Source organism: Felis catus, chromosome E3, assembly GCF_018350175.1.
Source record: "Felis catus isolate Fca126 chromosome E3, F.catus_Fca126_mat1.0, whole genome shotgun sequence".
In the NCBI taxonomy this organism is placed as follows: domain Eukaryota; kingdom Metazoa; phylum Chordata; class Mammalia; order Carnivora; family Felidae; genus Felis; species Felis catus.
Window position 1 is genome coordinate 31,978,138 of NC_058383.1, and position 24,983 is coordinate 32,003,120.

At 58.3% G+C, this 24,983-nt stretch overlaps 1 protein-coding gene across 15 annotated transcripts in view; it reads right to left on the minus strand.

Annotated features, from left to right (window-relative positions):
- Positions 1-1,567: 1,567 nt before the first annotated feature.
- Positions 1,568-24,983, minus strand: part of CLEC16A (C-type lectin domain containing 16A) — a 203,624-nt gene continuing 180,208 nt past the window's right edge. For 4 of the 15 annotated variants that reach the window (XM_045047504.1, XM_045047502.1, XM_045047503.1 and 1 more), the window contains 2 exons: positions 14,994-15,155; positions 1,568-5,239 (listed from right to left, as the gene is read on the minus strand). In XM_045047504.1, coding sequence (XP_044903439.1) covers positions 4,899-5,239; positions 14,994-15,155 — 503 coding nt within the window. In that variant the 3' untranslated portion in view covers positions 1,568-4,898. Of the gene's footprint in view, positions 5,240-8,569; positions 8,692-14,993; positions 15,156-23,590; positions 23,740-24,159; positions 24,269-24,983 lie in introns of those variants that run through there. The other 11 variants (XM_045047509.1, XM_045047508.1, XM_045047511.1 and 8 more) reach the window with 9 other exon arrangements.

The window sequence follows — 24,983 nt, forward strand, 5'->3', positions numbered from 1 at the left end:
ACCCCCAGGCCGCCTGCACTTGGCCTGTGTGACTCCCTCCGGCCTAACAACCCACGAGGTGGGCTCCTGTCTTTGCAGACGAGGAAACCCAAGCACAGAGAGGTGACCTGGCCGTGGCCACAGGCTGGTGAGTGCCAGAGTCTGGTTCTAGATTCCGCCTCCTGACGAGAAGCTGGCATCTCCCTCAGAGCCAGGAGGCAGAGGAGGAAAGAGCCACCCCTCTGTGCCCATGTGCGCCGTGCAAAGGGCCTTCAGCCAGACAGCACCTCGGGGTCCCGCTGACTAGGTCTGGGGCCGTGACCGTGGACAAGTGTGCCAGATAGTTCCAGCACCCATTCATCCGAGAACTACTGCCTCACCTCCTTCTTCCTGTAAACAGCCCAAAGACACTTGGCCCGGCAGCCAGGGTCTCAGAGTGCGTGGGCAGCACAAAGCACACAGGCCTGGGCTTGTGCTCCAGGGTCCTTGGGAAGGGTGCTGAGCCCCACTGGGCCTCCGTTTCTTCACGTGGGTGAAAGCAGTGCTGTGCTGTGGAGGGGCCCTGGCTGGCACTGGCCCCTCACCGCTCACTCCCGGTGCCGGTCTCCACAACACGGGGGCCTGGTCCTTGGCTGGCAGAGAGACAGCCTCTTGAGGGAGTCCCCCAGTAGCTGCTATTCCCAGTTCCACCCACCCTGAGGCCTGTCTTCCCCCTTTTCTGGGAGTATCCTTCCAGCAAGTTCCTTTTCCTAAACCGAAGTCCTCAAAACACATGAGTGACCGTGTGCCTGCCAGGCAGGGCTACTACGGGGATGGCTGAGGCTGCAGGCCAGGTGTGGCCCGGCACCGGGCACCCAGCAGGCCACGGTGCAGGGCACGATCCAGCCTCGACCCAGGGAACCCCATGCCTTTGCAGCCCCAGCCTCGTGGGCAGGCTTCCTGGGAACTAAGCCACGCCCTCAGCAGCAGCGTTCACCTTCGACCAGAGATGCTGCAACCCTTGACACAAAGCGGGGGGCGGGGGGGGGTGACCCGTTTATATTCCGCGGTCACTTCGAGTTTTACCTCATGGCCCAGAAGGTCCCGGCTGTTTCTGAGCCAGGTTTAAGCTGGAGAGCCTGCGAACCCATCCCCAGAGCTCACACTGGTGCACGCTGATGTCTTCTGGAACGGGGCCTGTCCCAGGGCTGACTTCAGCAGACTCTGTCCTCGGTGGGGAGCACTTCCTGCTTCCCGTGGCCAGCGGCACGTGCCAGCGGTGATGGAGAGGCTCCCCGAGCTCGTCCTATGAGGTAGGGCCGTAATGGCCCCATTCCACAGATGCAGAACCAGAGGCGTGGAGGGAGAGCCTCCTGCCAACAGCACAGGCCAATCTCATTGGGCCCGGCTGGGCCCGGAGCACCGCCTGAATGCGGCCAGCTCCCTCTCGGGAACCGGGGAATACCTGGCCGGGGTGGGGGCGGGGAGGGGGCCCAGCTGCCACACCCCCACCACGCAGCCGCAACGGGCCAAGGGGGCCAGGCCGCAGAGAACCTTCCCCCTTTGCGGGGTCACAGCCTTGCCACCGCAGCACCACGGAGCAGCCACGTTCTTGGTAACTTTTTCTGTTTTATTGCCAAGTTCAAATTTACCAGGAAGTTCCAGTTTTCATTTCCACCCTCGTGTTGGGAGCCCACAAAGCATGAGTCACGCTGGCGACAGCAGGTTCTTCCCTGGAACGGTCCCTTGGCCCAGAAGCGGGAGGTTTCTCAACCCCTGCTCCGCCTTGGGCCGAGAATTATTTACATATTTTCACCTCAGAGGAACATAAGGAACCCTGATAGTTTATGCCCAATGTCAACATGACTACATTAAATATTTCTTATTTATTGCATCTAGAAAAGATGAGAATCCCTTCACCCCGTGCCTTTATTTCTAACAGTGCGTCGTGAGACTTTAGGGAAATCTAGTGTATGTCTTTAACGAGGGCTGTCCCTTCACTCCCGCCTGGGGGCCTTGCTAATTCAGGTGTTTGGGTGGGGGGCTGCCCTCTGCAGAGAGCGGGGCGGGGTGGGGGTGGGGGGCAGACAGGCCAGAGGGAGGAGAAGGGAGCAAAGGCCTGCAGTGAGGCAGGCTGCGTCCCGGCCCCTCATCTGCCCCGCATTCCTGCTGTGGCTTTGGGGCTGGTCCTGGGGAGCCCCTGGCCTCACCCCGTCCGACCCTCAGGGGGAGGTGCCCTGGCTCGCTCGGGCCCTTAAGCTGGAAGGACGTATGCTTCTCTCCACAGCAACTTTCACAGCTGAGGTTTGGGGGTTTAGGCGGCGAGCCCTGCCCCTGGCTTGGCAAACTCACTGGGCCCAATGGACTTGAGGCAGGTGGGCCTGGCCCCTCTCTCTGTAGGGACACGGAGATTGCAGGCTGGGTGGGCTTGCCGAGGAGTCCAGAAGGTTTGTGGTCCCCACTCCTGCTCGGCCAGGATTCCCCGCTCTGCCTCCCTCTGCCCGAACCTGGAGTCCAAGTGCCCTCTGCCTGGGCTGGCCTGCCTGGGAGCACCCCGCTCTTAGGCTTGCGGGGTGCTCCTGAAGACGCGGCCATGCCCAATGCCGCCACGATGGTCAAGACCCAGCCCTCTGATGGTCCTTCATCAGAGCCAACCTCCTCTGGACCCCAGGCCTCCTCGCACAAAGCTGTATGCCGCCCCCTCATCAGCAAGGTGCCTGGGAGCCCCTGCTTAAAGGAAGTCCCCACCCCACACCTACAGGTGTCCCACCGAGGTCACAGGACCCACAACGCAAGCCCGCCTTTGGGAGAGGCCTGCCCTTGGCAATCGACACGCCTGCTCAGCTGCTGCTGGAGGCTGGGCTGTGTTCCCGTCTCCCGGCCCCGGCAATGCTGCCGCAGGGCCCCCGAGACATGCTGTGCTCCCATCTCTCCTCCAGGGCTCGGTGGCCACAAAGCCACTTGGAGCCATGGGATTTCTGGTGGCAGGCTGGCGGTCCCAGGGCAGGGGGCAGGGGACCTGCATGGGCTTGTTCTTCCCAATAATGCCCCCGGGCTGGGAAGTTACTCGCTTTCTACTTCTGCCCCACAGCCCCTGCCAAACCAGGGAGCCAGCCTGCTCTTACGTCCCAGCAAAAAATCACATAGAACACAGGACTGCTGACAGTCCTTTCTCCTCCCCGACCCCTTCCATCCCTTCTGCCTTTCCTTCCTGGGTGGGGGGAGGGGGGGCCCTGCTGATGGGTCATGGCTTGTCCCTCCTCCTGGGGCCCCCAGAATTTCTGTCTGAATGGCCTCCTTTTCCGACCTGGGTCTCTTCCCTATTGAAGCGGGGTGGGCACACCCACCCAGAGGGCTTCTGATGGAGAGCCCCGTCCCCACGGGCACCGTGCCCCTCCTCTGCGGGACCACCATGTTTCTTTCAGGAGGAGGAGACCTGGCCTCGGCAGGCCCTTCTACACCAGCAGGATGAGGGAAGCCAGGGAGACCCGCGGTCCTTGAATAGGTAGACTGTGAGGGCTCAGAGCGCCTCCTGAGGCCGCCCGACAACCGGGCCCATGTGTGCTGGGACTCCCGGGACACAGAGGAGGAGAGTCTGGAGGGTCTCAGCGCTGACTGGAGAGAGGTGAGGGTTGCATGGCTGCACCTGTCCAAGTAGGCGCTTTCTCAGATACGTCAGGGAACCGGCCTGCATGCGTCCAGCTCAAATGGAGAAGCCACTGGGTGGGGGTGGGGGGTGGGGTTCATCTTTAAAAATAAGCTTTTGTTTCTGCAGGGGCAGCCGGGAGGAAGGGCGGTGGACCGGAGTTCCCTGGACAGCTCCTCGAACTGGGGCGCGACCCCGCAGCGGGCGTCTCCCCACACTCCCGCCTGGGCGAACACACATGGTGGGGACACGGGCCACGCACAGGACAGCTTCCGTGGCCTTTCCTTTCCATCCCGGCCACACGGCCGGAGTCTGCACGGTCCCAAGCGGTTCTTTCTAGACAGAGAGAGACGGCAAGATCTGAAGGTGGAGCTGGGCAGCAGCCCTGACTGGTTTCGGTCCGGAGAGACGAAGGATGGGTCCTGAGTGGGGAGCTGGCCGCACCGGCCCCTTTCCCGGGCAGGCGTTTCAGGAAACGCAAGGCCCCGTGGCTACCACGCCTGAGAAACCTCTGGCCCTCTCAGCTCCGTGTGTACCTGAGAATACGTGGGGTCTCCTTTACTGTTGTTGAAAAAATAATCTAAACTTTCCAGGAAGGTCCTTGAATCATTCCACAGGCTTGCGGAGTTAGCGAGTCATAGAGAAATAAGAAAACGGAGAAAGCCAGACTGAGACCTTTAGAACAAAACGCTGGGAAGTTCAAGGGAAGACGAAAATGAAATCTTAACAGTAACATCACATGTCTAACATGACGCCAAACCTCAGGGTTGAGGATTTTTTTTTTTTTTTTGGATTTTTTTTTTTTAAATACACGCTTTTTAAATAAATGCTTTTCATCTGTTGCCGAAAGCGGAAATAAATATCCAAAGGAGATGCTTATCCAAGTTTGTTTCTCTACAAATTCCTACCCAAAGTGACTTGGTCCGCTTCTTCTGTGCACACTGGACATGGTGGCCAAGGAGCTTCCAGACCGGAGCGGCCGGCTGATGACGAGAGGGTGCGGGGGTCCTGCCACCCCAGGGTCACCAGGTTCAGAGACCGGGAGGCCAACCTCCTCCCGTCCCCTGGGTTCACTGGGGTGTCTCCACCGGGTCCAGCCTGCTCTCCCAAGAGGCGCAAAGTGAAACAGGAATTCAAAATGAAGCAAAGGAGCACAGGAATGGGTGCAGAGATGGTTCCGGGGCCGCGGGGACCGGGGTGCTCCTGATGTGTCTCTGGGTCAGCAGTACTGGGTCCCTACCGGCGGGGCCACACACACACACACACACACACGGGGAGGCCACTCGGCGCCCGCTCAGTGCTCAGCGGGGCCCGCTGGCTCCTCGCCTGGCGTCACCGTGCCCGCTGCGGGCGTCACAGGTGGCGGGGGGATGCCGGGGAGGGTGCGGAGGCTGTGGGAGTCGACAGGAGGGACAAGGGTCAGTGACTCCACGCTCAGTGTGTCGGCAGTGTCCTCACAGAGCAGGGAGATGGTGGGCTGCCGGGCGGGGATGAGGCTGGGGGACAGGTTGGCTGTCTCCACGTCTGTGCTCCTCGCCAGGCTCTTGCCGGGCCGGGCGTCTGCTTCTGTTTCGCTGACGATCACCAGCTGGCTGGGAAGTTTAGGCTGAGGCTGTTCCGTAGCGACGGGGTCATCTGGGCGGGGACGGGGTGGGGGGGAGAGAGAACAGGGGTACTGAGTTCCGAGATACCCTGCTCACGCGGGCACCCTCTGTCCCGTCCTGAACAAAGGCCCGGGGAAAGCCGGGTGGGAGACGGTGGTGTGGGGGGAACGGCTTGTCTCCACTTCCTCCGTCTGGGGACACAGGAGCTGGAAGCTCCAGTCTGACCTAGGCCTGGGGAGAAATCTGTCGGGGCCCAGGGTTCCTCTGACTTGTGAGGTGAGAGAAAAATTAGGGGCTCGTGCAGAATCGACGAGTGGATTATGGAGCCGGGAAACGGCCCAGGCAGGATCTCCGTCAGGGAGAGTCTTGGAGCCCCTGCCTGACGATGAATACATGCTCGGGGAGGAGATGGGCTTGGATGTGCTTATCACTTCAGGCCATTTCCGGAGCTTACACCTGGTGACGTTTACCCAAGAGGGGACTCGCTGCAGTATTTAAAAAAAAAAAAAAAAAAAAAAAGGGAATTCTCTCGAACTTTTCAGCTTGCAAAACCAAACCAAAACCTCAGACTGCTCCTTCTTGGAGAGCTGAGTTAGCAGTCAGAAAGGGGCTGTTACTGCCCCGGGGGCCACTCCTACCCTAACTGTCTCTATAGGGGTCATGGAGAGAGACCAGGCAGGAGGAGGGCAGGGGAGGCTCCGCCCAGCAGTTATTTTTGGAGTGGCAATTTCTTTGTTTTTGGTGCTTTTGGAAATCAACGATTGGATTACACACAAACGGTCGCTTTGCTTTCCAATGACGAGTGTGCCTGGACGGGAACGGTGGCGGCTGGGGCTGGGCTGGGGGCTCACAGCGGAAAACACCTTCCCGGCTTCCGGGAGTGTCGGCAAGAAAGCTGTGGACATCTCGCCTGGAAAGCAAACATCGCATTTGTGCAGATCTCGGGGTCAACAAGCCATCAGCAGAAGATGCTGATGGCAGGGTGCTGAGCCCTGAGGCCCTCTGGGCCCTGGGAAGGATGCTCGACACAGTTTGTTCAATGGGATTCCAGGTTTTTGGTTTTGTTTTGTTTTTTTTTTTTTTAAGGCGAGCCAAAACAAAACAGAACTGCAAACTGAACATACAGCAAAAGAATGGGAAAACCAAGAGCAAAATAAAACCGAAGGGCGTAGAGAATGGGATGCAGGAGAGAAGGAGGCTCCCCATCGTGGAGAGAAAGCACAAGCAACAGACTGAGTGTCCCAAAGAATACGGAGAATTCGTTTCCCCAAGGCTCCTGGGCAAGACAAGCTCTCAAAGATCCCTGTTTATTCCTTCCTAAAGCCTTTTGGTTTTCTTTCCTTTTATTGTTATTATTATTATTTTGATTTTTTTCTTTTAAGAGAAATAAGGCCCAGAGAAAACCACCGCATAGGGCTTCGGGTCTGTCCTTGCTCTGTGCTGGGTCACAGAGGTGGCTGTGAGCACCAGTGGAAAACGTGATTCAGGGTGCGAGCTGAGCCCAGAAATGCTGAGTCAACACTCCACGTGCATTCTGGTTTCTCCGAATCTCCGTGAATTTGCTCCATTCGGCCAGGACCCTTGTGGCACGGGCCGCCCGCCTGCGAGGCGCAGGCTCCCGGGTGCTGGTCAGAGCCTACGGTTCCCTTCTGGGGGCTCACCTGCTCTGGCAGACTTCCACCACGCTTCCAGAAGCGGGGAGCAGGACTACGGGCCCATGTCCGGATCCACATGTGAGCTTAGCTGCTGACAAGGCAGTTAAGAGAGGACTAATTCTCCAAATGGCACTTTTGTGCCGTCTGGAGACTGAGCTGTGGAGTATTTCCTTCACTCTTCTCCCAACTTCTATGTAAGTAAGAGTCTGCATTTGCATGGAGATATTCAAAAAAGCTGGCAAATCTCTTTCCCTGATCCCTAGCGGGGTTTTTGGTGATGAGAATAATCAAGGATACGGGAAATTGCCACCAAATGTATTAAAAAACCAACCGACCAACTAACAATACGATAGCACACACACAAAATTGGTTTCTTCAAGAAAAGAACCAACGGTTTTATTAAGAGGGTCGGGTTTTTTTTCCCTTAAAAATAGCCTTTTTCAGTTTTTTATGGGAAAAAATAACCTTTCGCCCATCGCCCACAACACTTTTTTTTTTTTTTTTAAACTAGGAACTGTTTTCTGAATGTGATCTACAAATATATCCATTCAAGGGGGATGAAAAATGAGAACTTTCTCACCAGGGAAAAATTACCCCTCGGGGACCTATTTTCTCGCCCAGTGCTGGGCTGTGAAGGTTACTGCTGAACTCTTGCTTTTGCTGGCCTGCTGGTTTTGAGCTCGAAGGCCACAAGCAGGGGCCTGGCCCTGAAAATAAAAGATTCGGAGAACATTCTGCTTTCCTGGCCAGGAGCCGGGGAGAAGCGTGGAGGCCTGAGCAGAAGTCCTGGACGTCCAGGTTTCCGTGAGAGACGCTGGGCCTCCCACGGCTCTGCCCTTAGCTGACACCAAGGCAGCGGGTCCCCACGTCCCTGGCCAGCACCCTCAGAAGCTGATCCCCGGCTCCGGGGCAGGGGCTCAGCTGGCCCTTGTCAAGTGACAGTTTCCAGGAAATCTTTGGGGTTGTGTGCTCAGGCTGGGAGAGTTGTGGGGGAGGGAGTTGTGCAGCAGAGCATAGCAGGTCGAGGGCAGAGCTCAGAGAAAGCAGCTTTTAAATGCAAAAGAAGGCAAAAGGCCCCTGGCTGGCAAGCACCACGGCCAAGCAGGAGGTGCGTGTGGGAAACCCTGAAAGAAACTTTGGGAAGGTGGGAGAGGGAGCAGCCGTGGACCCCAGGGAGCAAGCAGCATCGGCAGCTACCTGGAGGACCGCGTGTAAGAAGCGGGGACAAGGGAGTCACCACCCATCAGTGCTCACGAAGGAGCTACTTTGGCCTCTGGCTGAGGCTGGACTGAATCTACTGCTGAGCTTTGAGCAAAGCTGGGGGGGGGGGAGGGGGGCCGGGGGGGGGGTCAGGGTTAGGGTTAGGGAGGTAAGAAAGGAAAAGAAAAAAGAAACTAATTGAATTCTTGGTCGCTTTTTGCAAATTCTACTGCTCGACCTTGGTGGCCAAATCCAGGGGGCCCTGTGACGACTGGGCTGGAGAACCCCCACCAGCTGGGCGGTCCCAGAGAAGGACAGTGTTTCCAGGCTGCCGGGGCTCGGGGCTCGAGGGAGGGTCGGAGGGCAGGGGGTTTGGTCCTCAGCGGAGGCGAGGCCGGAAGGACAAGGGAAGCCGGGGAAATGGCCGCTTGGAGGGGGGCTCACAGCCCTGGTCCCCGGAGGCCCGGCGAGGCCGCGGGCCGCGCAGGCTAACGGGCGAGACCTGCCTGAATTGCCTGTGAGAGCTGCCGTGAGCGCTGCCGTTCGAAGCACTAAACCCAGTGGCCGCCGTGACTGTCGGCCTCCGACAGGCTGAACACTCGCCGGCGTCCTTTCCTGCCACTCCTGACTAGAGGGAAACACAGCGACAGGTCACAGACAGCCTTTAACAACGGGACAGAGAAAGGGCGCACGGAGAGGGGCGCAGAGCAGCGGCGGACGCCAGGCGTGGACGAGCGCGCGAGGGGAGCGTGGCAGGGTCCCAGCGGGTGCCCACGACAGCTGGGGGGGGGGGTGCGGTGCCCGAACGGGCGAAGCCCCCAACTCCGCCCCACCAGGACGAGGTGCTGTCGGGACGGCCGGGGACCCGACCGTTTGCCCGCACGTGGGGCTCAGTCGAGGATAAAGACGGTGAAGGTTCAGTCCCGCTGGAAAGGAAAGGCTTGGGGTCATCAGTGACACGGGGCGTCGGGGAGGAAACCTCCAGGGACAGAAGAACAGAACTGCCTGTCAGCACCCCATGCGAACCAGCAGTTGGGACGAAAGCCCTGCGTCCCCAGGACAGTGTGAAGAAGGGCGTGGGGTTGGGGGACGGGAGCCGAGCCGGCTAAAGAAACAAGCAGATTTCTGGGCCCAACTGATGAGGCCAGTGGTCCCTGCCGTCACCACACTAAAGCCAGCGGTGCAGCTCCTCACGCTCTGGGGAAGAGCCCCGGACGGGCGAGGCGCTCCCGGACCCTCCCCGGCCGCGGGGCTCCACTCTCCAGAAGACACGCGGCTGGTCTGAACCTTTGGAAACCTGAGACGGAGCCTCAGCAGGAGGGCCTGAGACCAAGGTGCCAAGAGGCCGAGGGCGGGTTGCAATCGGCTGCAACAAAAATGTTAGGAGCATCTCCTCGGGAAGGAAGGAGCCATATCTGTGACTCGCACTTGGGATTAGAGCAGAGCTGAAAATTAATGCCGCCATGTGACTATACCTGATGCCACTGCGCTATGGGCTTAACAACGGTCAACATGGTTAACACTTTCTGGTATGTGCATTCACCGCAGTAAGAAGAAACATCGTGGAGAAGGTTGGGGAGAAAAGATCACACGCGTGGCTCAGGCGATCTGTCCTTAAAGTCCTGCCTGACTGGTAACCGGGCTTGGTGACACACAGGTCTTGGGCTGTGTGGCCCCCACTGGGCCCAGATGGGACCTGGTGAAGGCCATGTGTTCAGACAGCCCAGGGAGCAGGGGAGGATCAGGAGGCCAGGACCCCGCCCCTGCCAGGTGGCGACAATCGGCCTCCAGGGGCCCACCCCTTCCTTCCTCCTATAAAACCCCAGAGAAAAGTCAAAGGGCGCCATAATTCCAGGGGCCTGGCCGACGGACGACGGAAAGAGCAGGCTGGCCTTTACCCTGACTTCGTTTTGTAAGAGACAGTCTTTCCTCCTCAAAGCCGCTCACCCAGGACGTGTGGGAAACACAACCGAGCTGGCCACAGAGCTCTTGTTGGAGGAGTGTTCTTACCAGAGTCCCACACAGAGCGGAGGTGTGCCAGTGTGTGTGTGAGCGACTGTGCACGGGAGTGTGTGCGTGCATGCGTGGGAGGGACCGCTGTAACCCGGGAGGTATTTCTGAAGTATTCCTACTCGCCCGTCATCTGGTTCCAAATGGGGTCTAGGTCCTCTTTCCTGCTGTATGTTCTCTGCAATTTCAGCTTCTCAAATGAAGTGTTTAAGAAAAGAACCCCTGCTAATTCCATCCCTGTAACTTTCTCACTGGGGAACAAGCTGAGGCCTATCAAGCCAGCTGCACTGGATGAGCGGGTGATGAGACGCCAGGTTCTGGATGCTTCTGCGGCCCAGGGCACCACCTCTCCTCAGGAAGGCTCAGGGGTCTGCCTGCACGTCAACTCACACATCAGGCGTTAGAACTGGACAATAATTCTCTGGGCACGGCCTTAACAGGGAAAAGACAACGAAAACTAAATACCCTTGCTGCCATTTCCTTCCGGTTGGTTTCTCCAGTTACCAGGAAACACACTTGTGACCTTTCCTTCCACTGGGGGTGTCTCTTGGCCCTGATGAGAGCCCCAGCCCCTTCGAAAGAGCCACTCACAAGCATCCACACTCTATTTCTGGCATGTGAGGGAGACTCAGAAGCAGGTGCTCCCAGCACAGAGGGCAAACCAGGGTCCAGGAGGGTCCCTTCTCCCTGTGGCGAGGGGCCCTCGGCCAGCACTGGGCCACAGGCCTCAGCCCTCACGGGCACATAGGCCGTCCCTCAAAAAGAGACTCTATCTGGAAAGACAGAATTTATAGTTAGACCCCAGGGAGAGAAGAAAAGCAATCTTCTTGTCTCGTGCCAGATGCTGGGCTTAGCCTGGGTGGGCCTGTGTGAGTCCCAAAGGCCACCTCCTCACAGACCCGGTCCCATGAACCCCTCAGCCTCCGGCTTCCTTTTCCAATGCCCGGTCATCTGACAGAACCTGGCCTCCCCCACACGTCCTACCCTCTATCCCCAGGGCCTGCGCACAGCAGGGACTCCACAAAAGCCTGTCCGGTGAGAAAACGTTAATCGGGGGATGGGGTCTCTAGGCCGGCACAGAGAAGTCCCAAGAGAGACTGGGCCTGAGGGTCACTCCTGGGGGCACCCTAGTGAGATCAGCTCTGACATCCACAGAAGCTGAGTCAGTCAGACTGAAGACCCCCTGGGAAGCTGAGAGAATCTGTGTTTGGGACAAACAAGGACCTCTTGCAAACCCAGACAGAAAATTTCAGGTCCCCCGGGCCGGACAGAGGGTGGAGGTGGAAAACAACCCAGTATCAAGAGGGTTCCATGCCCTCATTTGGGGATGAACCCATGTGGGCTGGCAGAGGAGATGTGGCCATCTGCAGTCCATTGCTGATTCGGGGGGGACTGCCAGGCTTCCCCCGCGACAGGGGCCACCCAGCCCAGCCTTGCTGACTGCGGCTGCACAGTTACCAGGGTCCTGTGGGCCGTGGCTTTTCCTTTGGGTTCTAGAGCAACCACGCACACTGGAAGGAGACAGGCATGTACTTCACGGGCCGCCCCCAACCGACATCCGAACCCAGGTCTCTGGAGCGCCACACGGAGGCACCGGAGACAGATTCAGGAGCTGCGTGGATATTCTGCTGGGCTCTCTGGGAAGGCGGGACATGGGTTCTGGAGTCGCCCAGGCTGGAGCTCACGTGTGGGATCCTCCACTTGCGGGCTGCACCGTGGTGGCCGAGCTCTGGGATCTTTCTGAGCCCCCGGGGTTTTCAGCTGCACAGTGTGAGGGGCAGGGTGGCAGGTCTCAACGAGGGGGCATCTGTCAAGTGTTTACGAGCACAGTGCTTGGCCCGTGGGGGGTCAGGGGGCTCGCTGGGGAGGTACAGCCACCGGGGCCTATGGGCAGGTCCACACCGCGTACCAAGTACACACCGAAAAGGCCGTGTAGGGAGTTCCCAAGCCACAGCGACTGCTAAGACAGTGGGAAGGTCACCCCTGGCGTTCAGGGACATTCTTGGATCATTCTGGGTTTCAAAACCACAGAGACATGGAAAACTGGGCCTGTCTTGTCCCCTGATGGATGGCGTCTCTCGTATGCTTCCCCAACCGAACACCTGACTGTACGCAGTGTGGCTTCCAGAGCAGAGGCCACTGGAGTTAATTCCGGCTGTGAAGGGCCTAGCAGCTGCACCGGGAACTTCCTGGACTCACAGGCTCTGGAAATACAGGGGGAGGAATGCTTCTGATTCCACACTGTGTCCTCAAAAACCACTTGGAGGACAAGTGGCCCCTTGACTGGGCTGCAGCTGTCGTCTGCTGTCCGGGCCGGGTGGGCTGTCGGGGGAGGCCCTGGCCCATCCTGGTGCCCGGCCAGCCCTCCAGGGACACTGCCTGGGGCCAACTGTGGCCGGGCCCCGTGGGCGGGGAGTCTGGTGCAGAGGCAGCACAGGGCCGGCCTTTGCCGGTCAGGAGCCCGAACGCTGAGGCCCCGCTCCGGGCCGACATCAAACCAGGAAACTGGCCGAAAAGCACCCGTCCCGACCAAACCTGCCTCCCTTCCACCCTCCGCTTCCTGTTCCGCACGGCCTGGTAAGATGCCAGGCAGACGCTGGAACCATCTGCGTAGGCCTGCCCTTATGAAGAACATGGAACCCTTATGTGCTGCTCTCTGCCTGGACCCAGGAGGCTGAAACCCGGCCTGGAAGTCTGTCATGGAGAAACTAACGGACTCCTGGAGCTGGGGCCCTGTGCGGGGAGGAGCTCGCGGGTTCTGATGCTGTTTCTAGGCATCGAGAGCTGGGTCCTCAGTTAAGAGCGAAGTACAAGACGCCTGACAGGCGGGCCCTTCGTCGGGGGGTGAGTTATTTCAGCGTCTGCAGACATATAGGCAGGCTGGGCCGCAGGCTTTTACTGTCAGGCAAGCATAAAAAATGGGGACTCGTGCACTTGCCTCGGCAGGCCTGCGGGGACGCCCCGAACGGGGGCAGACACCCAGGAGAGCCTGACCGTCACGTATCGACTGGAACTGCCTCGCTACCTGACAGCCAGGCTGACAGCCGCTGCGTTTGTCAGATAAGAAGACCTGTCATTGGCACCGTGCAGGGGGTGGTGGGGGTGGGGACGGAGGGGCTGAGGGAGGCCAAGAGAGAAGAAACTCACATTCTGGGGACCCTGAACCTCCGGGGGAAGGCACAGAGCGGAGCCCCAGGGGGCCACGCTCAGGTGAATGCCTAAACTGAGGCCCGACTTTGACGATTTGGGTCTTTGCCGGTTTCAGTTTTAGACTAAGAAGCACATGGCTCGTTTGTTTAGCTGTTGTCTGTGCTTCCCAAGAATGAAAGCAAGGGATACGTAGCTCCGCCAGGAAGAGACCTCATGTGTGTCTGGATGCACACAACACGGACACGGCAACGTGCACATGCAGGCAGCACGTGGGCGCACACACAAGCACACAAACACACAGCCCTGGTCCCCAGAGCCGGTTCGAGACCAGGCTTCGGAGGGAGGGAGAGGGCTGTTCTGGGCTTCTGGAGAAAGCTCCGTCTGGACGTCCCGCTACGGGCCTGGGAATGGCAGCCACGCATGCAGCCAAGCTCGGATCAGGCTCAGAAGGAGCTCAGACAAGGCGGCTGCCTCCCTAGAGCTGGGGCAGTGGCGGGGCGGGGCGGGGCGGGGGGGAGGCGTGGAGCAGGTGCCGAGTGGAAGGGGGTCTAAGTGAGGTGGCTTGAGGGTGACCCCGCTGCCTGGGCCTCGTGAATGTCAATAGTAGATGGACGTAATGGATGCTCGAGGGAGAAGGGGGGCTGCAGGCAGGACGCTGAGATGCCCTGGGCCACAGGCGCGGAGATCAGGCTGGGTTAACCCTTTGCTGGGGGATGGAGAGGCTGAAGATTCCGGAGAAGAGTGGGCACCGAAGGAGATCTTGGGCTCTGGTGCTGAGGGGACGACATCCAGGGGCCCTTAATTTCCTGGTACCACAGGGGCAGGTGGCTTTTATCAAGCCCCATCCATCCACAACCTAACTAGAGTTTGGTCAGGCGCCCCTGAAACGTGATAGGCGAGGAATGTGGACGGGACCTTGAAGGAACAGCGAAGCACGAGGAGGGTCCCCAAATGAGGGTACAGACCAGAGTCACTGGGGGCTGCCCAAATCAGAGACGCCCGGGGCCCTCCAGACCCACAGAGTTGCGCTGCTGGGGTGGGAAGCCTCGCGCACCATCAAGGCCACCACCAGCAACCCCCCCCCCCCCCCCCCCGCCCTCCGTGCCCTGCTCCTCTGGCTGCGTGGTGGGGCCACGATGTTCAGGAAAAAAGCCTGGTGCCCTCTTCCTGGGATCTCACACAGCACGGTGAGGCGCTCGCGTGACCCACTCACACGTCTCACCGCGGACGCCCCGTTCGCGGGGTCTGCCCGTGCTATGTCTGCACCTGTACGAGGTCCAGGAAGGCGAGATGTGCCTCCAGCACATGCTGACGGACTCTCGAGAGGTGGGCCCTGGGCACAGACGACTGGACTGCACCATTTACAGAGGAGACTGGTACGGTATGAAGGCAAGAAAAAATTAGCAGGGACGCAATTCTTCCGCCAGTTGGAAACGATCTCGTTGGGGAGACCCCTCCTCGTGGGGGTGACAACGGGGCGCATTCAGACTCGGCCGCTCGCCATCTGTCCCCTCCAGCTGTGCGGTCAGGCGAGAGGGGTCAGCGGGGGTGGGGGGGCCAGCCTGCACAAGGAGTGACTCCTTCCCTGCAGGGAGCTAAACCAGTCGGCCTGTGGGCCACGCCCCATCAGAACGAACCCAGAACCCGGAGCGGCAGTGTCCCCAGACATGGAGGCGAGGAGGAGCTGGGGGTCAGCAGTCTTGACACTGAGGGATCACAGAGTTCCCCGAGGCACCGCCCCTCCCCCGCCCCACGTCACGCGGGCAATACCTGCCGGGCTCTGGATGGCGGAAGGGGTGGACGACAAGCTGGCGCCTCCAGAGTCACAGTGGCTGGTGCTCCCGCTGCCGCTGGGGCTCCCGCTGGCAGACGGCGGTGGCGAGGACAGGGACGGCGAGCTGTGTTGGTTTATGCACTGGGCCACGGCAAAGCCTGCAAGACAGGCGGGGAGGTGACCAAGCAGGAAGAAACACGCTGGCCCGGCAGGAGGGGCGCCGTGCTCCCCAACTGCGTGTGAGACCCCCTGGGGCAAGCCCGCACCTCAAAGGTGGGGCCGGGAGCCTTAAGGCAAAACCAACCCAACCCGGCGCCCTGAAAGTCTGGGTCCGCTCCCCAGAGTGAGCTGACCTCTCTGGTCGCACCTGGACACGCTTCAGAGCTGTTTCAAGAAGGAGGGTGCAGCCGGCCATAGAGCTGAGGGCCGCGAGCCATAAATCTGAGTGCTTGACGCTGGCTCAGCAACGGGCTGACTGTGCCCTTGAAGGGGACGCGCAGCCTTGGGGCTTCAGAGGCATCGTGGTGAAGTCCACGCAGGGATGTGAGACACCCTCACGGCAAAGTCTTGGGGCCCTTGCGAACGCCCCCGAGTTCTGTCCAAGGCAGGCCACTGGGCGGGAGGGGGAGGAGCCCCCCAGACTCTCCCTGTCCCAGATTTTGCCCCGCTCTGGAGGCTCCGGTGAAAGGCGCCCGTACGTGGGGTTCCACCCCGCCCTTGGAGCGGCTCTGGGTTGAGAGACGGGGACCGCACGTTTGTGAGGTTCTTGTGAGGTTCTTGGGTTCTACCCCCGATCCGATCTGCTCACTTACCAGCCCGCAGGGCGAGTAACTGTACTGTCCTGAGCCCCTTCCCTTCACCCACCGGTGGGCAAACATGGGCCTGGCTGGGGTGGGGTGGGGGTGGGGGTGGGAACCTGCTGCTTCGTCCCCGCTTAGGACTAGGGGGACCCGGTACCCGGCCCCTGCGGAGGAGCTATTTGGTATTAATATTTGTGTGAAGTTATTTTTGCCTGAGGATGGGCTCCTTAAAAACTGGGTCTTTATTATCTTATCTTGATGTGACTTTTTAGTGATTTTTATTTGAGTACAGTTGACACCCAATGTTCCATTAGTTTCAGGTGTACAACTTAGCGACGAGTCAAGGTTCTACATTATGCTGTGCTCAGCACAAGTGAGGCTACCTTCTGCCGTGTTATATCGTCACATCACTATTATAACACTCTTTATTCTTTACGCTCTGCTTTTTGTTCCCGTGACTCAACTCGTTCCCTAACTGGAGGCCCGTACCTCCCGCTCCCCTGCACCCACTCTACTCAACCCCTACTCCCCTCCCCTCGGGCGGGCAGGGTCTGTATTTCTACCCCGAGCCAGGCCCTCCGGGTTGTGTGATGTAAGGGCAGGTGGTTGTGAGGCCTTGTGGGAGCGGGGTGGGTCTTCGCCAGCTTCTCTTTCGTGGCGGGCACGACTCCCCACCCCCGGCCTACTGCGCAGGTTTGCGTGCAGGGAGCGCAGGCCGGACGCGCTGGAGTTCCCGGCGAGATGCCGTTACGCGATACACTGTGTCTGTGGCGGAGGGGGAGGCTCCGATGAACTCGGGCAGACGTCGAGGTGAATCCAGACGCCAGGCAGGAAGATTCCCAGGGGGCAATCAGCCGCAGCCCCACAGCACGGGCTTTATAGCCGCTTACTTCTTAATCACTTCAAGCGGTAAACCCCCAAGTTTACAAGCTGTTAACTTGACTCGAAAATGAATCACGCCTTAACAAATCAAAACGTCAAGATGGCTTTTCCCGAGCTGCGCATTTATCGGCGCGACGAACACCGGGGCCGCCGAGAGTGGTAACAGGGTCGGGACTCAGCCTTTTACGCTTCCGACGACGCCCTGGCCGGAATGAACTGACAGCGTGGCCGTCACTAAGGTGGTCACCTACCTCTTCTCTGAAGACAACGTCTTCTCTCTCGTGCTCTTTAAAGCCCTGGCTTATGCCCTGGGGCATGTGGGGCAGCAGACAAGGTGCTGAAATTCAGCCAGGAGACTAAAGCTCCTTCGCGTGGGGAAGGGGTCAGGGTCAGGCCATAGATCGACCGTAAATACTGGGGACCTTTCGTACGTGCCGAGAATTAAACAGAAAAAAAAAAAAAAAATCACCAACTTCTGATCCCACCTGTCGGCAGGGTCTAGCTGAGCGGAGGCGACTGAATACATCCCTCCCTTGCTTGCTGCTGTGCAAACGGCCCTCCCTCCTCTGCCCTGCTGTGTACTCCTCTCTCCCCGCCCCCTGGCACTGGGGACCCAGAAAGGCTCAGGGACGTTTTTTCTTTTTGCCAGGTGCCCAGATTCTCCCTGTCATTTGAAGGGGCTCCTTCCCAGATGGAAGTGGCAGCCACTTTGAGAGCCAGTTTGACCGGTCAGAGGGTCAGGAAGGCTCTGGAAAGAACTCTGGGGCCTTGCTGCTGCTTCTTGCTCCATCTCTGCAAGGCGGTTCTTGGTGAATCAACGTCGGCGGAGGTGCCCAGGGGCTTTCTGGGCACGAGTCAAACGCACACGGATGCCAAGTACTTGCAGACGCAGACGTGCCAGACCTGGGACAAGGGCACAGGCAGAGAGGCCTCTCCGAGATCGCCTCCAGCAGATAAAATTCCTGGCTCTCCCTGAGGATGGCTCAAGAACAGCCTACGAAACGCGTATCAAAGGCCATATGATTTTCACACCATCTGATGGATTCCACGTCTAGAACTTTAGGCTGTGGAAAGCACGTGGATGGACCCACAGAGGGAACGATATGGATGTTGGAAGCACTGATGTGTGTACGAAATGCCCAACAACGGGGAAAGGTCAAATGAACTTGGATACGTCTAGGCGATGAAACCCTCTGCTGCAGTTAAAAATGCTGATTTGAGGGGCACCCGGGGGGGGCTCAGTCAGATAAGCGTCTGACTTCGGCTCAGGTCACGATCTCGCTGTTTGTGGGTTGGAGCCCCGCAGCGGGCTCTGTGCTGACAGCTCGGAGCCTGGAGCCTGTCTCCCTCTCTCTCTGCCCCTACCCCACTCATGCTCTGTCTCTGTCTCTGTCTCTCTCTCTCTAAATAAATAAATAAACATTAAAAACAATTTTCTAAAAAACGCTGGTTGGAGAGAAGATGAAGGCTGGAGGAAAACGTCGGACACAGTAAACGAGCAAAGATTAGAAAAAGCATGTCCCACATGTTTCTGTTATTGTAAAAAAAAAAAAAAAAAAAAAAATCAGGCTCTGTCTCCCTCCTTGCGGAGATTGCAGGGATCAAAGCTAAAGTCATGGGTTTTATTACGAGAGTTCTCGTTTTCATTTTTGTGTTTGTCTGATTTTTTTTTTTTTCAAGATTCTGACTATGATTATTATTTTACACCAGAAAAAGAAGGGAGGGTGAAGGTGGGGACAGGACCTGGGCAGGCTCAAGCTCCCGGGGCCCTAGTGCACCCCTGGGATCCGTCCTGGCCTCCAAAGCTCTCTCCCCCGGACTAACTGCCTCCGCGAAGCCGGGGCGAGGCGCGGTGCTCCCAGAGCAGGCAGCGTTCTAATGGCGAGACGCGTCCCCTGCTTTCCAGGAGTGCGGGTGTCACAGGGGCAGGCCCGGGTCTTCCTCCCGCCCTCTGGCCCCCTTCTGCCAGTTATTCTGGGAAAATGAACTCATGAGTAACTCTCTGGCTTTGTCAAGCACACAAATACCACAAAAAGGTCAGCCTTCTATTTTAGGCCCACTGATAGAAGGAGCACCGGGCTGGGAGTCAGAACTGCAAGTCTGGTCCAAGCTCTGCCCAAATGGCTTCGCGACCTCTCCTCTGCGGGTCTCCACATCTTTATGTGAAAAACAAGACAGTAAGTGAGAATCTCTTGGCTTAAATGGTCAATACTTTTTACCTACAAACACACATATGATTTGAGCACTGTGACCTTTTTTGGGAGCAGGCAAAGGAGAAGATGCTGAAAACTATACGTCGAATACACTTCGTACATACCCCGCTCTCTAGAAAGGGTAGCCACTAAAGCTTTCCCTGGGGAGAAGCAGGTTGCTAAGCGAGTCAGGGTCCAGAGCTGGCCGACAGCAGCCCAGGGGCTTACAGATGTGTCTTGTTTCCCTCACACCAGGCTTACGGTCTTCTTGTTTTACAGTGGGAGATTTTTACATACAAATCTGGACTTCCGGCTTTTTCACAGACAGAAAGATCCGGGGACGCCTGGGGGGCTCGGCTGGGCGTCCGACTTTGGTTCAGGTCATGATCTCATGGTTCGTGGGTTCGAGCCCCACATCGGGCTCTGTGCTGTGGGTGCAGGGCCCGCTTTGGATCCTCTGTCTCCCCCTCTCTCTCCCCCTCAAAAAAAATTTAATAAATAAATAAAAATTAAAACAAATAGGAAGATCTGGCAGTATGGGGCCCCAGTCCCATGTGGCAGCAACGGGAGTGGGGAGCAGACTCTACCCCCCCCCCCCCCACAACCTGACTTGCTTTGTGCTCCCAGGTGTTCTAGTTGTTACACTCTACTTATGCCCAGATTCTTGCTCAAAGAACTTCCCCGGGACTCAGGGAAGTTCCAGACCCCAAAGACCTTTTGTGTCAGCTCCTTCCCCAAACCCTCCCCGCTCTGGGATCACTGGCAGGGCATTTGACACGGTGCTGCCTGCCTCCAGCAGCCCGCGTGGGTCCTCAGACCGAGCGACAAGGACCACTCACTCTCTGCCTCAGCTGGGATCTTCCCTTGGTTTAGAAGTCGCCTGTGCCTCTTTTCTGTCTTCATAAATCCTTTCCCCATTCTTTAAAGGTCAGGGACAGCCTGGGCAAGGGTTTCTGCCGCGAGCACGGTTAACGATTCTCTTGTCTGGCTCCCGCAGCCTGCCTCATCTGCTCTACAGGAGCGGCCCTCCCGAGTAGGGCCTAAGACCCTTCCCTGCATAGATGCCTAGGTGGTTTGTACAACGTTCCTCACTTAACGGGTAACACCTGGGATCCTCTGGGGTCCAGAGGGATTTGGACAGTATTTCTGAGACTATGAGTTGTCTCCAAACACCCAATTTCCCCTTCATTAGTTACAGGACCTGGCAGCTGGGCCTGGCCATGGGGCTAAGCTGTGGACAATGAGATAGAAATGAAAGTGGCACGTCGGATTTTCAGGAAGCCTCCTCCACTGTGCTTCCTGAAACATGGATGTGATAGCTGGAACTCCAGCAGCTGTCTTGGACCACGAGGATGAATCACATATTAGAGATGACAGCACGGAGCCGGTAGAGGTTTGGGTCCCTCACGCTTTGTGCCGTACTTGACGATCTCCACTTCCTCTACTTGAGAGGGAGATAAACATCTCGTCGGGGTCTTTCTTTACTGTGTAGTCGAACCTAATCTTAACTGACAGTTGCAAAAAAGCTTTGTTAGTGCAGGGATGTAAGCCGAGCTTTGCAGGGGCAGGGACTAGCTGGTCTCCAGAGCTGGTGGAGGGAAAGCCGGTCTGCGCTTTCTGGGGGATTCTAGGAGCGGCGGAGTGAGCAGAGAGAAGGAAAGGGGGTAACTCAGATGGGAGAGGTGAACTTCCTCACAACCAGCTCCACCAATCTTTGGGAAACGCTCCTTCAACTCTTTCCTTGTGAGGTACAAGTGGACTTTTTAGGTGGTAACCAGGGAAGGGACCGAGTTTCCATCTGGGTTCACACCAGGCCAGGCAGAGATCATGCCAGAGGGCCCAGATCTGAGAGACCAGAGGGTGGGAAGGCTTGCACGTATGCAGGCGGAGAACTGGGAGGTGGGAACCAAAGGTTGCCTAAATCTCTGAGGGGCAGGGAGGTCCCAGCTGACCTCTGTCATCTGCCAAGTGCTTGTGCAGTGTTGCAATGCAATTCCTCGGGGGACATCGCTTACGTGCCACCACTTCTGGTTAAAACCTAGACGATGAGAGAACTACGGCGGCAACCGGGGGATTCCACAGGGACCCCGCGCACAGCTGAAGGGGAAGGAACCCGGCTGGCCCGCCTACAACTCACCCAGGAGGGATTCGGCACTCTGCTAAATGGCACGCGCCTCGCCCCACTGCCTCAACCCCTACAGATGCTCTTACGTACTACCTGCTTCCAGGAAGGATTTGAGGAGGCTTAGATTTTATGTTATTTTTTAAGTTGACTTACTTATTTTGAGGGGGGGTGTGGGGTGGCGTGGGGCACAGAGAGGGACAGACAGAATCCCAAACAGGCTCCGTGTTGACCGCAGAGAGCCCGACGCAAGGCTCGAATGCACAAACCGCGAGATCATGACCTGAGCTGAAGCCGGACGCTTAACCGACTGAGCCACCCAGGCACCTCGGTGGCTTAGATTTTAAAACCCAAACCCGAATGCCATAGACACTGAATGCTGAAAGCCACTGAAACACAAACTGAATGGCGAGAGTCTACCACTGAAAGGCAGGTGGAAACTGATAAAGTGCCCCAGAACAGCAGCCGGCTATGGGAAGCTGATGTCACCCGTTTGGCTCTGTGCTTCTTGGGAGCCAAGACCTCAAGGAAAAGCTTCCCCAGTGACCTCACCCTTGTGACACACAGGTTCGCATGCAAGGTTCCTGTCTCTACCCCCTCCTGGAAGACGCCGCTGTCTGCCTGGAGATGGGGCCCCATTCTGGAAATGTAATGGCACCTCACGGCGCTTTTCAAACGTTTCTCCCTCACTGTACACGAGCTAAAAGCAGAACCACCCCGGCTGCAGGGTGCCTTGCCAGGGGTGGGCTTCTGCTGGCTCTTCCGGACACCGGTGCAGGTCCTACCTTTGAACCTCAGAGACACAGCAGGCGGGTCCCTCAGAGCCTGAAGGCTACGGGCCGCAAGCCCGGGCACGGCAGGGCCAGGCCGGTAACATCGGTGAACGAGGAGGGGCCGTCTCGAAGGGTGAACGGCCCTCCCCACCCGCCACCTGTCTTCCCTTCTTTGGTTATGATGTGGGCTCTGAGGAACAGTTCCCTTCTGTCAGGAAAAGAAACCCGTCACGTGGACACTTGGCCGCTGCGTCAGGGGTCGGGGGGGGCAGAAGGGACTGTTCAAGCGCCCGGAGCAAGCGGGAAAGTGAAGCTCCCCAGCCCCTCCAGACCGCCGCTGCCTGAGAGCACTGGCCTTCACCTGGCCGCGGTTTCCTGTTCTGCCGGGGAAGCTGGATATACGGATTTTACGTAAAACCTCCTGATTTTCAGGAGCGTTGACAACTTAATTCAAGTTCCATGTTTTAAATATGCAGCAGGCCACCCCAGCCGAGGGAACCAAGGGCGCCCCCCACCTGTGTGGGCCGTGAGCGCGTGTGGCCGAGCACCCGCCATGAGGCTTCTGCGTCCGGGCTACGTGACTCGGGGGCACTTCGGTCTCGTGAAGCTGTGCCTCACGGAAGCCCAGGCTTTTTCAGGAAAGGGCTCTAAGATTTCGAGGGGGAAAGCGGCCTGCCCTGGCAAAAGCCAAGAGTTACTCAGGCTCATTCCACACCGAAAAGCAGAAAATGAAGCCTGCTGAGAGCCGATTCAGGAGAAGCATGTGAATGAGGCCCGTGGGGCCAGGTGCCCCCAGCTGGCCTTTTCATGACAGGTTTTCACGACACAGCGTTCGTGTTTTCTCACCGCCCCAGCATTGCTGGCAAACGGTCACAAATCGGCATGGCTTGCGACCTCCTCGCGCATGGAACCGAAGACGGCGAGCATGGCCGCCGCAGAGTTTCTTCCCTGGATGGTTCCTTCCATCCAGGATTGTTCCTGGATGGTTTCCTCCCTGGATGGTTCTGCCCTTTCCCCTCCCAGTGCAGTCTGCCAGGTGCCCGGGCGGGAGGAGGGCTAGGGAGAACTGAGTTTGGAGCCTCAGCCTGCTGGGGGCCCCGGGCAGACCCCAGAGTCTACAGGGTAGGGCCGACAGACCACACGGAGCTTTCTCGTCCATGCTGTGGACTCAGGAGGCTGGCTCTGAAGCCCGCCCCCGGAAAGAGGAGAGTGATGCCCATGGGTGGTGGGGGCTGGGGGCCATGGAGTCGGGGGCCACACCAGAAAAGCCAAATTACCCACAAGTCTTCCAAGAGCGTGTGCGTGGGGGACTGAGGAGGCAGGGTTCAGATTCAAGCCCAAGAGGAGCATACCCACAACGGGCCAGGCCAGGCCTGGGTGCCCACCCATGACTCTTCCAAAGAATTCACACAAAATGAAAGCATCTACCAACACGGGTGCAGGGTTCAGAACCCTGCGGGCCAGCAGGACCCTTGGGGCGTCCCCCACAGCTCTCTCCCTTACTGCGAGGACTCTGAGGTGAGGGTGGAAGACGCGGGAATCTGCCCAAAGACCCTTCCGGTTTCCTTTCATGACGAACCATACGTGATTTTCTGCTACGGAGGTGTGTGCACAAAGCTCTGGGCTTTAGGGATGATCTCCGGGCTTCCCCCCGACCGGCCCCTGGAAACCGTTTCTGATTTGCTTCATGTGCACCTCCTGTCTGGTCCAGGGGGCAAATCAGGAGCCTGGGAAATGGGGCATTTCTAACGCCTCTTTTGAGCCAAGCCTGAGCAACGTCACCACGGGTCACATGACCCCTAGATCAGTGACCGGCTGCACCTGAAAACGCCACAAGACTTTTATTTCTGGTTGCATCGAAAGGGGTAACGTGTCCAACGTACAAAAATAGCTGGGACTTGCAGAATCTTTTGGCCTATAGCTCTGTATCCATGGACAAATCCTCTTGGATTCTAAGGACTATACTTGAAAACCTGCAGAAAGGAGAAAACGGCCTTTCAGTATCTTGCTTTCTCTTTGTGCCGTCTCTGCCCCGGCCTTGGCCCTCAAAGCGGTTTTGCTCCCCGGTGAAGCCTGCCTGAGTGGGCCACTACCGACCAGGGAGGCGAAGCCTCGGTGGCCCCCTGGCTGCCGGGGAGCGTCTGGGCCGTGTGAACACCGGCTCCTTGCTGTGCCGGCACCCTTTCCGCTGTCTCGAACACGGGACCCTCTCCGGGCCACGGAGGGTCGGCGGCATGTGGGGGGCACGGGGGCACTAGGTCTCTTGAGAGGCTCTTATGGCGGCATCACCTCGCTCTGGAGTTTTAAAACCGAAGGCTGCCAGGACTTGGACTTCATTCCCGAGGCCCGGGCCCCCGCCGCGCCCAGCCCCCTGCCCTTTCCGGTGGTATTACCGTCTGTACATTAGCAAGCAGAGAGCTCCCCAACACTCTCTCAGCAAAGGCATTAGAAAGCTCAGCAGTGGCCATCTCGACTGCCTCTCTACTAAGGCAGGAACCAGGGCTGAAAGAGCAGGGAGAGGGAGGCGGGTTAGACAGCTGTCAGGGCGGAGGGGTCACCGACCCCTGACTCCTGCGGTCCCGGCGCCCGACGGGGCAGAACCTGGAGCCACTGGCCAGGGCGGGGGTGGGTCACCTTGCTGGCAAAGGATGCCCCCCCCCCCCCCCCACCGCGGCTCTCGCCAGCCTTGGGAGCGCCTGGTTCTTTCTGCCGAATTGTTCGTCTCCCCAGCCGTGCTCTGTGCGTTCGGGCCACAGCAGGGTTAGGGCCACGCCGACGTGCACACCCGCCTCGTGTGTTCTACAGAGTGGCGGTGTGCACGGGGGCCAGGGAATGCATGTGGGTCTTCTGCAGAAGGCGCGTGCCCTCGGCACAGACTTAATAAATATGTTCCCAAAGCAGAGCCCCACACCCGCGGCCCCGATGGTGCGTGCACTTTGCGAGGACCCGGGCTCCGCAGAGTCGCAGAGTCGGGTGGTTAACTTCTGCAGTGGGGCCACGTCACCAAAGCCCCTCCTACCGGGTGCTTTAACGGATCGGGGTTGGGCCCCACCAGCAGATGACGACGTCCCGTTCCACGTCATCTACAAAAAGAACTGGAGACACTCTCTCCAAGTACGCGAGTCTGACAGAATCAGTGTGTCCAGAGCCATACAGAGATCGCGGTGGAAGGGGGCCCAGAACAAGCTTCAAAAGCCATAACCCAGGTCCTCGAGTG